Source organism: Microplitis mediator, chromosome 3 (genome assembly GCF_029852145.1).
Source record: "Microplitis mediator isolate UGA2020A chromosome 3, iyMicMedi2.1, whole genome shotgun sequence".
Lineage (NCBI taxonomy): Eukaryota > Metazoa > Arthropoda > Insecta > Hymenoptera > Braconidae > Microplitis > Microplitis mediator.
Window position 1 is genome coordinate 19,211,757 of NC_079971.1, and position 16,720 is coordinate 19,228,476.

Here is a 16,720-nt window from a genome sequence, read left to right on the forward strand (position 1 = left end):
AGGGGGAATAACTTCCAAGAAATATAAGACGGCGAACTTATAAAGCGACTGGACTGTATTATGAAAAAATTCCCATAATGTATGGAAATGATAACCATAATATATGGTAATAGTTACCATAATATGATGATAATCATTACCATACACCAGAATAATTTATAAATAAATTTACTATGAATTTCACCACCCAAGACAATCTCAAAAACTGCTGCTACTCTGAGCTCAAAAACAACATTTTGGGTCTCGTTTCGAGTTTTTCAAGTTTGAAAATTTTTTCAAATTCATCAATTATTATAATAGTTGATTAATTTATTTGTTTAAAATTATTTTTACCAAGTTAAGATTATAACTTAAAAATTTTATGACCGTCTAAAAATTACTGATTTCGAGATAAATCAAATAGGGTAAACGCACCAATAGATGGACGGTTAAGCAGACTCTCATGTTTTTTAATCGAAATAAAGCAATAAAATATAAATAAGTTATAATAAAATGAATTATACTTAAGCAAAAATGTTTTATTAACTAGAAAAAAATAATTAAAACTTTGTATAACATATAGCTAAAAACCTTCTTTGAAATACGCAGAATTTTGTGGTGTAAATTTCATGTCAAAGTATTGAGTAGTTTTTATGTAATGCGCGTTCAAAAAGAAGACCTATCATTTTATAGATATAGATTATAAAATACCTTTGATTCGTCATATCCTGATATATTTAGATTCACAAATAATTATTCATCAATGATAATTTTTTTACTCAAAATTTTTTTCTATAAAAATTATAAAAACGCATTAATCAGTTGAAGTGAGCGACTAATGGTACTGATCTTCTTTAGGGTCTTTTAGCTTATATTTATTTTTTAAATAAATAAACAAACATTAAAAAAAACAGATATGAATTAATAAGGTAATATAGTTTCAGCATAAAGCTATCTTTATTTTAATTCAAATTTTTCCCGCCAAAACTGAATAAAATAACAATTAATTTTTTAAATTTTAATTAAATTGATCAACGTTTTATGATAAATAACGATTTATAAATGATTATAAAATTATTTATTACGATGCAATTATTGTGATATTGTATTTTATTTGTTATTTAAAATTTTTCAGTAGCCCGTCAAGTTATCAATGGAGTTTTTTTTTTTACTATACTACGTAACCTCACTTTATATGTTGTGGGTGTCAAAAGTGTCAAATGATCAGTAGTAAAGAAATTAAATAAATAAAAAATGCAATTAAATAAAAATGACACATCTGAACGTAGATTTGAAATAGAATGTAAATTAGAGAGTGAAGTAGCTGCTTTAGATGCACTCAGAGATACTGAAGAGAGAAGTAGAAAATTGACATCTGGTGTTGTTGCAATATTAACGTCGTTAGAACAAAGATTAGCAACACTAAGAAGAACTATTCTACCAGTTTACAATGAAACTGGTAATCTCCAAGCACAACAGCACAGTAAGTACTGTTTAAATTAATTATCGAAATAAAAAAAAAATTTTTAATATACTAGGTTTTTATAACGGACTAAAGTATTAAATAATTTCTCTGAGCCTCATGAAGATTTAAAACCACATACAGATTCAAACTTTTTACAGATAGTCCTGAAAATTTATGATTTCGAATTTTTAATAGCTATGAAAATACTTGTAAGATTTTAAATGAAAAACATGGGGCGCATGCAATACATGCCTGTAAGAAGTGTAAAGACGAGCTATCAATGAGAAAACTTACACGTCTGTTCATATCTTTTGCAGTGCAATAAAATTGTTAGTTAAACTATTAATGCATCAATTATCTGTTGCATGCGCAGCTCGTTTTTCGTTTCAAGTCTTACAAGTATTTTCATAGCTTTCAAAAATTCACAATCACAAATTTTCATGACTATCTATAAGAAGTTCGGAATCTGTATGTGGTTTTAAATCTTCACGAGGCTCAGAGAAATTATTTTATACATTTAGTCCGTTTTAAAAACCTGGTACATTAAAAATTTTTTTTTTTTTCAATAACTATCTTCTACTTTTTAGTATTTTGTATGTGAAATATCGCAATTGATTTTAAAGACTTGATAAGAAATTTTACAACTGTAATATATAAAATTAAATAAAAAAATAATATTAACTGAACAATAAATAATATTTGAACCTTATAAACAGCCAGTATACGTAAATTTTTAAGCACGATAAATTATTTTCTATAGAAGCAGAATATTTTTAATGTTTAAATATAATTGTATGTTATACATACATGTCATATATAGTTTTTTTATTTATACACTCAATTATTCAAAAATCTGTTGAAAACTAATAAAAAAAATCGCTTTATTCTGTTTGTTTATCTGTCATCTACTTGTGAGCTGTATTCAAAAATAAAACTCACCCAGAAGTCAGTTTTGAATTAATTATAAAAATTTGTACCGAGCAGACAAACAAACGAATACGAAAGCGAGTTAATGTTGTACTGTCCCAGGCCGAAATTTGAGTCGTACATCGAACGCAATCTTTCTCCTTTTTTTTCCATTTTTTTGCATTGTCATCTAATTTGGAGCTATGTTCAAAATTTCAAGTCTCTAGCTCATCGGGAAGTTACTTTAAAATCAATTACAAAATTTCACCCGGACATACATGAAAGCGAGTTAATAAAAAAAAAGGTTTAAATAAAATAAATTATTTAATTTTATAAAATAATTATTTTCAGACATAGAAAAAACATTGACAGCTTTAGATCATGCTATCGGTTACTATGGAGTTTGTCAAGAAGTTGAAGGAGCAATCAGAAGTGGACCAACAGGTCCAGGTGGCCTTGATGGTTTTCTGGATGCTATGAACAGACTCCACAATGCCGAAAGATATTTTCAAAAAAACAATCCAAGTTCTGTTGAACTTGAAAATATTTCTTTATTATTTGGAGTTGGATTGGACTCGTTATGTTCTGAGTTTCATGATATTTTAGCCAGGCAGAGTAAACCTATTCTGCCTATTATCCTGCTGGATCTAATTGGTTCTGATGAAGATACAAGTGGTGAAGATGCACCACAGTCACTGAATCAATTACCCGAAAATGCTTTAGCGGATCTTGTTAAAATCGCTAATTGGTTGGATGAACGTGGCCACCGTAGGCATTCGAAAATTTATTCATCTGTACGTTCCGCTATTGTTTTGAGGTCATTACAGCTTCTTAAAGAACATCAACGAAGTGCCAGTGGTGGGAGTACTCATGCTAGTAGTCCTATGCCGGTAAAATTTTTTTTTTTTAATATTTAATTATAATCGACTACCCATCATAAGCCTCTTCCCTCAATTGGAAGTTATTGAGTCCAGCTTCCCCCACTTAATCACTCTAAGGAGTTTCGTACCAGAGAACCCGTTATAAGCCTCCATTAAAATTGTCAAAATTATAAACTAACAGTAGGAAAAAATAGACAAGTTAATAATGAAAATTTACTATCTATGTTTCGCGGATAATAATTTAATCATTATTAAGTAAAATATAATTTGTTGTTCATAATTATAATCATGAATTAAATTTCATGCTTCTGCTACAATTGAAAAGTTTTATTGAACATTATGATTATCAATAAAATTATTATTTTTATTTTTACTGTAATCAATACCAATATCATTATAATTTTTTGCATTATCTATGTTATTAAAAGAATAAGGAAAATTTTGTTCCCGCCATATCTACATGATAAAATTAGTTAATGTTATTGAAATTGGTATCATTAGATAAGTCTTGACTTGAATTTGTGCCTTTTCATAGTTTAAACTCTTTTTAATTGCCAAGTATTGAGATAAACAGATTTATCTATATCATTCGAACTACATTTAAACTACGCAACAAAAAAGACGATCGTATTCATTTTCTTTAAATAAATAAATTAATACTTTAATTATTCTGTCATTAAATATGACTGAATGTCACTGAATATATAGCTATATTATTTATATCGCGTTACTTATTCCAAAATGACAGATTTTTATACTCCCTTTTGGTTTTAGGAAGCTTCTCAATGTCAAAAAAGTGTGCATAGAAAAAAAAAAGGATTCATTGACACAAAAAATCTTTACTCGCCTGAAGAAAATTTGTACTTACCCCAAGAAATTTTTTGCATTGTGAATTGAAAACAAAAATTTATTTAGAACTAGAAAAAATTACTTGGTGCAAGGAATTATTTCTTGACCAAAAAAATCTTTTCTTGCCCCAAGAAAATTTTTTTATTTAATTGATAATGCATAAAATTTCTTGGTGCAAATTAAAATTTTTTGCGGCAAGAAATCCTTTTTTTCTGAGTATTTTATAAATTTGTTAGTGATATTTGACAGTCACATAGTGACTGCAGGTTGCTTGTAATTATTATTTGTTTAAAAATATGAGTATTTAATTTAGCGCTATAAGCACCAGAAAAATCGGGATAGTCGCGTATGTAACAAAACATAAATATGACGTTTAAAATTATATAAAATAAAACAGGCTTATAACGAATAGTCGAGAAAAAAACTAAACGCACGGCAGTGGGAAGACTGAAATTCCCAGAAAAATTTACCCTACATCTCTTAGACCAGGCTTATGATAGGTAGTCGACTGTAATAAATTTTTATTTTGAAACACAATAATGATATATTATTCAATTTTACTAGAGAGCTAAATTTGCTCATAGACATTCAATGACTGGTGGAGAAACGGTCAGTCGACGTACATCTCGTCGTTTGCAGCATGCTATTGAAAAAAAAGCAAGCAAAATGTTAATGAGAGCATCACAATCAACAGGAATAGGACTCGCGTTTCCATCGTCAAGGAAACCTGCTCCCTTACCATTAAATTATGCGCCTGAAGATGCAGCACCTGATGAACAAGAAATGGAAAATTATCTTTTGTTAACTGCTGGACTGCATAAACTTATGCAAGCTGAGCGAAGTTTAGTTGCTAGAATAATTCCAGCTCCATTACAGCCTCAAGTATTGGAAGCAACTGTACGTGATGCGATGGATCTCGTAGCTCATGATGGTGAAAGTATTGCCGCACGTGCTAAAAGGTGTATTGTTAGACGTGATTTTTCAGCGGTACTTGTTGTTTTTCCAATTCTCAAGCACCTTGGAGATTTGAAACCTGATCTTGAGCGAACTGTCGAAGGATGCGATTATGCTTTAAGATCTAAATTCGCCTCTATACTAAATACTCTTAACGCTACGGTAAATAATAAACTAAATTATCCGAACCAGTATTTCAGAAGGTCGTAATCTATATTTAGAAAATTTAATTATGCGCTGAAAATCCTTCAAGAATATTATGACTAAAATGCTTTAAAAATAAATCCATTAGTAGATTTTACGTATAATATTTGAATACATCCTGGGAATTGTGATAAATATTCAACTTTAAAAAAAAAAAAAAAGCTTAGGAAATTTGTAGGTAACGACCTTTTAGAATATTTGTGACAATATATAAGTACTTTTACAAAATTAAGGTGACTTTAGAGTCAAATTTGAATTATTATTTTTATTTTCGATTCAGTTCTTACACAAAGATGATAAATTTATTTAGCATTTTATAAGAAATTTAATTTTTTCGAAAATTAGGCTCCAAACGGTTGACATGTAGACTGAAAACATTTCAGTATGAATTATTTTATGACAAACAATTTTATAACTATTTATTTTCAGGGCTGCCCAATTTCAAAACCCAGTAACTGACAACTTTTAAAAAGTCTATTTTTTGACTAAATTAAAAAAATGCTTTATTGATTTTCTGATAAATTTTATTTTTGTCAGTTGCTAGATTTTTAAATTGGACAGCCGATACATAATAGAACTGCAGTGCTTAGGAAGAAGGCAGTAAGTGAAGTTACTGCCGTCTTCCTAAGCACGGCAAAGAAGTTCTATATATTTTGGACTAAAAAAAATTTTATTCATTTTTTAAAAAACTTATACGACCTGGCGACCTAAATAATGATATCCCTATAAACAAAAATCCATGTGGAAATCCAGCCTTGATTCCTATGTGTTCCCATAAGGCGTTTTCGGATGGATTCCCCTATGGTTTCCTATAGGAATCCAGCATAGATTCATATATACTCGTAGATGATAGACATAGAAATCCAGATACTCCGGATTCTATAGAAATTACTTATATAGAAACTCAGATTCCTGTATGAATTTCCCACAAAGAAATTTTAATTGAAGTTTCTACATGGAAATGAAGGTACCCACAGTTGCCTACGTGGATTTCCTACATGAATTCTTATATAAATCCATACTTTCCTAGCTGCGTAACATTTAACCCGACGACATAATACCCGCGACGAAATAACCGTGATATCTATAAATAAGAACTAATAGATGTGGAATATCTTAAAAATCAAAAAGATAATTAAATAATTATGTGAAATTAAAGAAATGTGATCAAATTTAGAAAAATAATACACAGACTTGTAATAGTATTGTGCAAAGTATTGAATAATTAACTTATTTAAATAAGTTGGTATTGTGCAAAGACTCTATTGAATAATTAACTTATTTTAATTTTTTTTTTAGGGAGCAAAAGCTTTGGAAGATTTCGCTGAAAGTGTAAGGAATGAATCAGGTGCAGCATTACCAAAAGACGGAACTGTAGCAGAGTCAACGAGCAACGTTCTTGTATTTCTTGAGCAGTTATCAGAAAATGCCGAAACTGCAGGCATTGTGCTGCGAAAAAATAACGAAGTCGATTCGATATCAACATCAAGTGCTAAGCAAACCGACAATACTCATCGTGTTTTAGTTGGAGTTTATATAAGTAAAAATATTTAGCATTCATATTTTTTTTTTAAACATTTTCTTGCAATATCTAAAAAAATCAATCAATTAAATTAACATTTAAATTATTTACAGAAAAAGTATTAGCTCAATTAAATCTTGCATTAGTCAGCAAAAGTGATGCATCATATTCGGATCCAGCATTACGTGCACTCTTTCGTTTAAACAATCACAACTATGTCGTTGATAAATTACGTAACAGTTCTTTGATGGAACTTTTACTGTTGGCAGAATCAACTGCAGCTCAAACGTATCAAGATTTTCTTGTTAAAGACAAGGCCAATTACGTAGCTGCTACTTTTGCTAAAGCAAAGGCGTATTTAGATCAACCACCAGATGATTCTGGTTTGTATTTAAAATCAAATCATGCATAATTTTAAAATTCATGCAAACAATTATAATAAAAAAATGATATTTTAGATTTAGCAGCCAAAATATTGAAAGATCGTTTCGCTGGATTCTCGCGGGAACTTGAAGAAGCTGCTAAAAATCAACGGCAGTACTCCGTTCCTGATGGACGTTTACGTGAAATACTACGACGTGAATTACAACAGTCATTAGTACCGCAGTACAAAAATTTTTATAGTAAATATCATAATACTCCGTTTTCTAAAAATCCTGGAAAATATATTAAATACACACCGGAACAAGTTGCTGCGATGATAAAAACATTTTTTGATACTGCAGCATAAAAAGTTGATTTAAGAAAAAAATAAAATGATAATTATTATCAAAACAGGAAGAAGCAATTTTATAAAACAAAAAAATATGCTAATTAATAAAGATATTTAATTTGAAATATATAATATATGTAGGAATTATAATAATTATAAATAACAATAATATTAATAGAGTAATGTATTTTGTTTTAATAAACACTCATTTAATAAAGCAAATTAAATTACATCTATTTTGTTTTATTATTTTCGGATCGAATTTTAATTTTATATATATTAGACTGGTTCAAATAAATCTATTTTATTAAATTATTAAATAGTTGCAGAGGTGGAATAAGATGCCTGTTAAAAGATGAGATCTTTATATTAATATTTGGAGATCTATCATCGCAATTTTCTATTTCCTATTTAATAACATGGGAAAAAAAAATAAAATTTGGAATTTTATACCTTAGCTCATTGTGCAGATAAGCTCAGGATATGATTTCGAAGGGAATTGAATGCTTTACAAAAAAGTCTTATCATATTTTGATAAATCTATTAAAAAGTTATTGAAGCTTGAAGTTAAACTTACACAGTAAAAAAGGATTCGTCAAAATCAACACATATCGTATGTAAAAAGAACGTTTTACACTTATTTATATGTTATTTTAACATGTTGTGAGTGTTAAAAAAAGTTACACGCGTATATGTTAAAAGTAACAAATTTTCCAAGAATTCTTCTGTGATAGTCGACATAATTTTTAAGATATTTTGTGTGTCGATTTGACAGTAACATATAAAAGTGTTAATTTCGAATAAAATAACATTTGTGTGTATTAAAAAATCAATTGATTGTGACAGTTCAAACAAGATAAAAACTGTGTGTTAAATTGACACACAAAAGTGTTAAAAATTCAACACTCAGAATTTTAACACACGTTGTTTTTTACACTTTGACGATTCGTTTTTTACTGTGTATAGTAAATTTTGAGTTTTTTTTACTATTCCAACGAAACTATCAGCCCTATCACAAAATGCCACAGAATCTTTTTTGTAGACAATTTTATTCTTTACAAATTATCTCTGATAAAGTTTCTCAAAATTCCGCATTGTTTTTTAATTATTTCCATTTTAATGTCAAGTTTTTAAAAAAATAGTGTTCTGATAGATTTCAAAAGATTGAGATTAAAATGAAAATAACTAGAAAACCATGCGGAGTTTTAAAAAACTTTATCAGAAATAATTTGTAACAAACAAAATTGTCTACAAGAAAAGTGCTATGACATTTTTTGATAAGTCTGGCAGTTTCGCTGGAAAAGTAAAAAGATCTCGAAATTTACTATAAGTTTGACTTCAAGCTCCAATAATTTTTGAACAGATGAATTTATCAAAAATTGATAAGACTTTTTTGTAGAGCGTTCAATTCCTTACGAAATTATTTCCTGAGCTTATCTGTACAATGAACTATTGCCGAGGTATAAAATTTCAAACTTCAATTTTTTCCCATGTTATTTAAATGGGAAATAGAAAATTGCGATGGTCGATCTCTAAATATTAATATATGAAGCTCATCTTTCACCAAACGTTATTTCACTTTTCTGCAACTATTTATTAGGGGGTTTCGAGAAAAAAAATAGATTTTTTGAATCAGTCTAATATGTCTTGAAATAAAAGAAATTAATATTAAGCAACAGCAGTGATATTTAACTGATTACAGATTTATTATCCGAAAAATTTTATTTATACATTAAATTCCTCGGAATGCTTATCTTTTTCATGATAACCAAGATCATAAAAGTGATTGAATCAGATTATTATTACTTTCAGGAATAATTAAAAAATATTATTTTAAATCCAATTAAAAAAAATCAGTCCGACAGTTTCGAACTTGAGTTGGTTTTTAATTTTTTATTCATTTATTTATTTATTATTATCAACTTACAATTTATTATTAATTGATTCTTGCAATCATATTTAATTTTTTTGTATATAATTATATATACTCAAATATATTTATAAAAAACAAATAACGTTTTTTTTCTTTTCTTTCGATTTAAATTCAATTAGTAGTAGCTTACATGATACGCGATGATGACAATATAATAGAAATAAATTTGAATTCCAGCAATTATTTACAATTATATATTGATTACATCATTTTCTCACTCATTCGCATTTAAATTCATTCTTGTTTTATTTATTTATTGTTTTTTTTTTAATTATATTTTCTCACATTCATTAACATGCACACATTTTAAACACTTCAAGGACGAATCGAACAAAATCATTCTATTATTTTTTTTAATTTTTAGCTTTGTTTTTTTTTTTTAATTCTTTTCTTCTTTTTTTATCTATAATACGTCTCTGCAATCAACACACGCTCGCTATTATTATTTCTTACTTGATTTATTTTGTATTTTTCTTACAATCATATTCGTCCCCCGTGTTCGTGCTGTTTATTCTTTCATTTTTTTTTTAAACCAATATTCATCTCGATCCCTGCGAGTTGTGCGTGAGAATACATATCGTTTTTTTTTATACCGATCCAATAATAATTATATTCATTTAAATAAACCATTTAAAAAAAGCCCATAACAATAAAGCCTTTGAATTAAAAATCGGCTAAGAGAGTACCTATACTGTACTCTTTTTTTTAATGTAATTTAATTCTTTATTTATTATTATTTTTTTATTGTATTACAATTATTTTATTTGTAATTAATTATTTATTAATAATTAGTAATTAATAAAATTTTTAGTCCGATCTATTAGTACAATTATTTTTTTTTTAATTACCAGTTCCTCTGATAACTCTCTTACCCGAAATTTTTTTTACTAACTTGTATTTTCTTTTATTACCATTAATGATAATTTATTTTTAATTACGACAGATCCCGATCGTATTAATTCCGTTAATAATAAAAAAAAAGCATGCGATAAATAAAAAACAAAATATTTAATATAAAAAAAAAATAATAATTATAAAAATTTATTATAATTGTTTCCTTTCTGCATCGAAAATTATTTGACCAATTGTGCGCTATATGTTAGCTCGGAATTTTTACATTAATATTAATGTAAAAAAAATATGGAACAATAAATGATAATAATGATGATGACGAAGATGATAAACGGCACAAAACTCAAGGAGATACGACATACGTTGTATGTTGCCTACATCGTCGTCTCGAGTTTTAGTATAAACTCGGGGGAAAAATAACGATGAAGACGAAGGTGGCTCACGCTTGTGGTAGATCGGGCGTCGTTAAATAATTAATATTATAGGAGACAACATTTATGTTTGGGTTTTACCTGTGGTACTGGACACAATACTGCACGTATCGCTTCATCAAATACAGTTTTTAATCCTTTTTGCGTTAATGCCGAACATTCAAGATATTTAACAGCACCGATTTCTTTAGCCATTGCTAAGCCCTGTGGAAAAAAATATTATTAGAAATATAATAACACAACAGTAACGCGTTAATGTTACAAGCAAAATATCCCAGACAAAATATTTTTATAAATAAATAAGTCATTGAAAAAATTTATTCATTCTTTTTGATAATGATCAATAATTTATTTATTTATTAATGCTTGTAATAAATATGATATACACTCTTACAGCATAAGATGAGAGAATATAAGATATAACATAGTACACTACTTATTTACCGCGGTTGAGATATATAAAATAAATATACAATTACACGTTCCAAATTTACAATGGTACAAAAGAAAAGCAAACAGTAAAAAATAAAATATAACAATAGAACATAAGATAAAAATAAAAATTCTGAGTAGAGTACAATTTGCTAACTAATGCCATTTATATAATGATCAATAATTATTAAGGAGTAACCTGCAGTCACTACGTGACTGCCCAAATATCAGTACTAACTTTATAAAATACTCAGAAAAAAAGGATTTCTTGCCGCAAAAAATTTTAATTTCCACCGAGAAATTTTATGCATTATCAATTAAATAAAAAAATTGTCTTGGGGCGAGAAAAGATTTTTTTGGTCAAGAAATAATTCCTTGCACCAAGTAATTGTTTCTAGTTCTAAATAAATTTTTGTTTTCAATTCACAATGCAAAAAATTTCTTGGGGTAAGTACAAATTTTCTTTAGGCGAGTAAAATTTTTTGTGTCAATGAATCCTTTTTTTATCTAAGCACACTTTTTTGACATTGAGAAGCTTCCTAAAACCAAAAGGGAGCATAAAAATCTGTCATTTTGGAATAAGTAACGCGATATAAATAATATAGCTATATATTCGGTGACATTCAGTCATATTTAGTGACAGAATAATTAAAGTATTAATTTATTTAAAGAAAATAAATACGATCGTCTTTTTTCTCGCGTAATTTAAATGTAATTCGAATGATATAGATAAATCTATTTATCTCAATACTTGGCAATTAAAAAGAGTTTAAAGTATGAAAAGGCACAAATTCAAGTCAAGACCTATCTAATGATACCAATTTCAATAACATTAACTAATTTTATCATGTAGATATTGCGGTAACAAAATTTTCCATATTCTCTTAATAATATAGATTATCATATAGATATTGCGGAAACAAAATTTTCCTTATTCTATTAATAATATTGATTATCATATGGATATTGCGGGAGCAAAATTTTCTTTATTTTCTTAATAATATAGATTATATTAATTTAAGAAATAAGAACTCTATAATTAATCCTAAATAAAATCAAATATTTAATGATACTGAAGTTAGTCGACGTCTAATGATTTTTAGAATTTTTTTAAAACGATAAATTGCAAAAAAAATGCACTTACAGTTTTTTAAATTTTCTACAAGTGCACATTTTTAGTTTTTATTTTGTCAATTGATTTGGAGAAAAATAAATCCGAAAATTGTTAATTTTAATTTCAGGATCACAATATTTAAATAAATTTAATAATAACGACTATGAGATTTAATATATCAATTGTAAACATAATGATCAATAAATAGTAATTTTTTGAAAAATTCAAAATTATATTTAACATTGAAAATGGTGAAAAAATATTATTAAATAATTTGTTGTTTTTTGATTAAAATTTATAACTAAAAAGTTAAATTTTGTTTCTGTTATCTTAAGATATTTTGTCTGAGGATATTTTGTCTAAGGATTAAAACACAAGTAACTAGAACAACAACCCGTGTAGAAAAAACATTTGCTATTCTAAACTTCAAAATGTGACAACGACGAACTTTTTTAAAGACATTCTCTCAGTGTCCCTCACTTTTTAAAAATACTCAATGATGAACTGTCATAACAGTATTAAAATTTTATGGATTATTTTCAAAAATATTAAAGCATTAATTGAAAAAAGGAAAATTTCGCCGTCAGATTTTTAAATAAATTACTCATAGTTGTTATCAATTAGGAACTAAACAAAATTTAGTAAATAAATTTTAGCCTAAAAAATTTGACATTCAAAATTATAAGACCTGGATTTTACTGAAATTCATTTTCCAAATTTCGTTCGGCTCCAAATTGATATCAACTATAAATAATTTTTTTTTAAATCTGTCTCCGCGAAATTGTAATTGCTTTGCCCTTTTTTCAATTAATGCTTTAACTTTTTTTTAATTAATTATCAAAAAGTGGAGGGCACTGTCTAAGAATGGCCTTAAATGATTATTAAACTTCTAAAAATACAAAGAAAAAAGCAATTAATTTAATACTACAAAGAAAAATATTTAGATTCTCGTAAACTTTTTTCGACTTTCCATTAAAAATGATAAATTTTAACATTTTTTTTCGTGATTAATTCCGGGCATTAAAAAAGTCCATATGAGAATCCAGTCTAGATTCCTATGTGGATTTCCTATATGGGAATTCACATACCCATGGATTCTTACGTAAATCCATACTTTCCTACACTGAGAAAAAAAAACTTCTTTCAAGTATGTGCGTTTGTATCCCCCCAAGAAAACTATTTGTTTTATCTTAGTAAAAATATACTCCAACCAAGTATATTTTCTTAAAATAAGTATAGAAATTCTAAAATCAAGAAAATATCACTAGATTGAAGTATGTATTTACTATAATTAAATAAATATTTACTCGGGGGGATACAAGAACACAGATACTTGATAAAAGTTTTTTTTTCAGTGTATATGAATTCGTCTTTTGAAAAATCTGTTTTCTGAGATAAAACAATCAAGTAGTCTTGAGGTTTTTTAAAAATAAAATGTTTGATTACTTATTAAATTTAGACTTTAAGGGCATTCTCAGACAGTGCCCCCCACTTTTTAAAAATTATTGGATGATCTTGAACTGTCAACAATATTAAAATTTTATTAATTAATTAAAAAAAAATTAAAACATTAATTGAAAAAAGGACAACGCAGTTACAATTTCACTGAGATATATATTCTTAAAAAAATTACTGACAGTCATTCTAAGCTAGGAATTAAACAAAATTTGTTAAATAAATTTAAGCCTAAAAAATTTGACATTACAAATTATAATATTGACATAAAGATTTTACTGAAGTTTATTTAACAAATTTCGTTTATTTCCGAATTGATATCAACTGTAAATAATTTTTTTAAAAATCGATGTCTCGGCGGAATTGTAACTGCGTTGTCCGTTTTTCAATTTATGCTTCAACTTTTTCTTAATTCATTTTTAAAATTTTAATACAATCATTACAATTTAAAATTATTTAATATTTTGAATAAGTGGGGGGCACCCATTAATCAGTTGTATAGTTTTATTATATAGTATAAGTTAAATCATCTATTATCATTACCTCACTATTTGTGACTTTAGTTAATAAAATTACTCTTGTAAAAATTAAATTAATGCATGAAATTGCCTTTGGCCTGTGCCTTGGCATAAGAATTAATAAATAAAAACAAATACCGCCAGAAAAAGTGGAGTTTGAACTATTTCTGAACTTTTTTTCTATCATATTTTAGTAGTATAGTCAATCATTAATTTTTGCTTTGAATTTTAAAAAGTAAATCGTTAAAAAAAAGTAAATTCTTGTGTCATGTTTTGAAGTTTAGCAGCCAACGGTTTTTCTTTACGTATATCTATAAAATATAAAATAATAAAATAAATATTTAAAAACTTACTTGAGGATAAGTAATAGGCGCTAATTTTTTGTCTTTGAGTCGCTCAATAGTTTCTTTGTCCTCACGTAAATCTAATTTAGTTCCCACAAGTATAATCGGAGTATTTGGACAATGATGACGTACTTCAGGGTACCACTTAGCTCTAACATTTTCAAAACTCGCTGGATTGACAAGCGAAAAGCATATTAAAAAGACATCAGTCTGTGGATAAGATAGTGGTCGCAATCTATCATAATCTTCCTGTCCAGCGGTATCCCATAGTCCCAGATTAATCGGTTTTCCATCGACCATTACATTCGCTGAATAATTGTCGAAGACCGTTGGTATATACTCACCAGGAAAGGCATTGGTAGTATAACTAATCAGTAAACACGTCTTACCAACAGCTCTGTAAATAAATTAATATTATTTAAATTTTTTAGATACAATACACATGCATACAATCAAAGCATAATAATAATAATAGTAACAATAAATAAATAAATAAATAAATTTATCAGACAAAAGGTATACAACACTAGCGTCCTTAATAACTCGTCCAATTGTATTTTTTTAGGTAACACACATAACATCCAGTTGCAAATAAACGTCACAGATACCCGCGAAAATTTACACCACGCCCGTATGTCGAACACCCACGAGAAATAACGAAAGATTAAATCCCTCGGGTTGTAAAAAATTATTAAATTATTATTTTTTTTTCTTTTTTTTTTTTTCGTCAAGTCACAACAGCGTCCACGTATAACTCCGTCCTCTCTTGGCCCTCTAGGACCTAGTCCCCCTTTACTCTACACCAACATTAAGTATATATATGTATATGTATTCAACACTGAACACTCCATATTCGTAGAATATAATAAAAATCAACATACACTTGTAGCATATATATATTAATTATTAAATAATATAATAACTTACCCATCACCGACAACGACACACTTGATAGCTTGCATCGTTATTTAAATAATAATATTTACGTCTTGTTTTTAATGGCTCGTTGTTTAATTACGAACCCGAGAACTCAGAACTGTACCGAGTCAGGCTTAAACGTTGCACCGTGAGAGACGAGAAATCCTCCGACGTCCGACTCCGACGTTATTCGATTCGAGCTGGGAGAGAGTGAGAGGTCCGACGGTGAGTACGACAAAGAGCCAGACCTCGCTCGGCGGACACGATCATCAGGAGAGAGGGAACTTATATCTTTTATCTTTATTACTCTTTGTGTTTCTGCTACACAACTAAAACCGTAAACTCTCTTTGTCGTCGAGTAAATAAAGATAGAGATGGCGAGAGTGTCGGTGGCGGGAATGAGATAATGGTATGATTTTTTTTTTAATTTTTTAAAGACAGAGAAAGATTTAAGTCTGGATGAGGCTTACGAGGTATGGAATTAAACTCTTGGTCTTTACTCTTTATGAGTAAAATACTATTGTATGGGAAATATATATATGTATATATATATGATACCATAATCTTAGCAGGAGGTATCGCTCTTCCCGCAAATAGATTTTGTAAAAATTAATTATTTTGTTTGACAGAAATAGTGCGAGGAATTTAAATTTTTAAATTTAATGGTGGGAAAAAAATAAAAGAAGAGAAAATATAATAATTATTAATTATTATTAATATAATGGAATATTCTGGAGACTCGATGATACATCAAGTTCAATAGTTATCACTAATATAACTTTTGTAGTGACGTCATTAATAATGACCACATTCCTCTTCCTCATGGTTATACTTTACTGCCACGGTTGCAGTTTGTTATAAATAATTAATTGTGATGCGTCATTAATTTTCAGCGAAATAAACAACGTTAATGGCGACGATTTAACGGCGCGGATTTTTGAAGGACATTTAAAATGTCCCGGTTTTTAAATTTATTGATAAATTATATTTGCGAATTATTATTGTTAATTAATTTACCTGATAATTAAGTGAAATTATTTTATCTTAAAATATGTTAAAATATACGAAATTTTGAAAGTTAACTTTTTAATTTTGAACTTATGACCTAAAACTTTTTTTTTAAATTTAAATTTAATTATTGTTTTTAAAAAAAATTCATTTATTTGATAATTTGTTTAATTTTAATTATTATTTATTGTAAATTAGTTTTAGTACTTAAGTTTTTTTTTATTAATTTACTCATACACTGAA

The 16,720-nt window shown here is 27.6% G+C and overlaps 2 protein-coding genes across 2 annotated transcripts; one reads left to right on the forward strand and one right to left on the reverse strand.

The window, feature by feature from the left end:
- Nucleotides 1–1,190: 1,190 nt before the first annotated feature.
- Nucleotides 1,191–9,931, forward strand: LOC130665858 (exocyst complex component 7). The gene is made up of 6 exons (XM_057466473.1): nucleotides 1,191–1,462; nucleotides 2,702–3,240; nucleotides 4,645–5,196; nucleotides 6,538–6,778; nucleotides 6,874–7,143; nucleotides 7,219–9,931. Exons 1-6 carry the CDS (start codon nucleotides 1,234–1,236, stop codon nucleotides 7,488–7,490), a joined length of 2,103 nt encoding a protein of 700 aa, XP_057322456.1. The 5' UTR covers nucleotides 1,191–1,233; the 3' UTR covers nucleotides 7,491–9,931.
- LOC130665863 (ras-related protein Rac1) lies at nucleotides 9,662–15,690 on the reverse strand. Its single transcript, XM_057466483.1, has 3 exons — nucleotides 15,479–15,690; nucleotides 14,561–14,948; nucleotides 9,662–10,892 (listed from the first exon to the last, which is right to left on the reverse strand). The coding sequence occupies exons 1-3, from the start codon at nucleotides 15,511–15,513 to the stop codon at nucleotides 10,737–10,739; spliced, it is 579 nt and encodes a 192-aa protein (XP_057322466.1). The 5' UTR covers nucleotides 15,514–15,690; the 3' UTR covers nucleotides 9,662–10,736.
- Nucleotides 15,691–16,720: the final 1,030 nt, after the last annotated feature.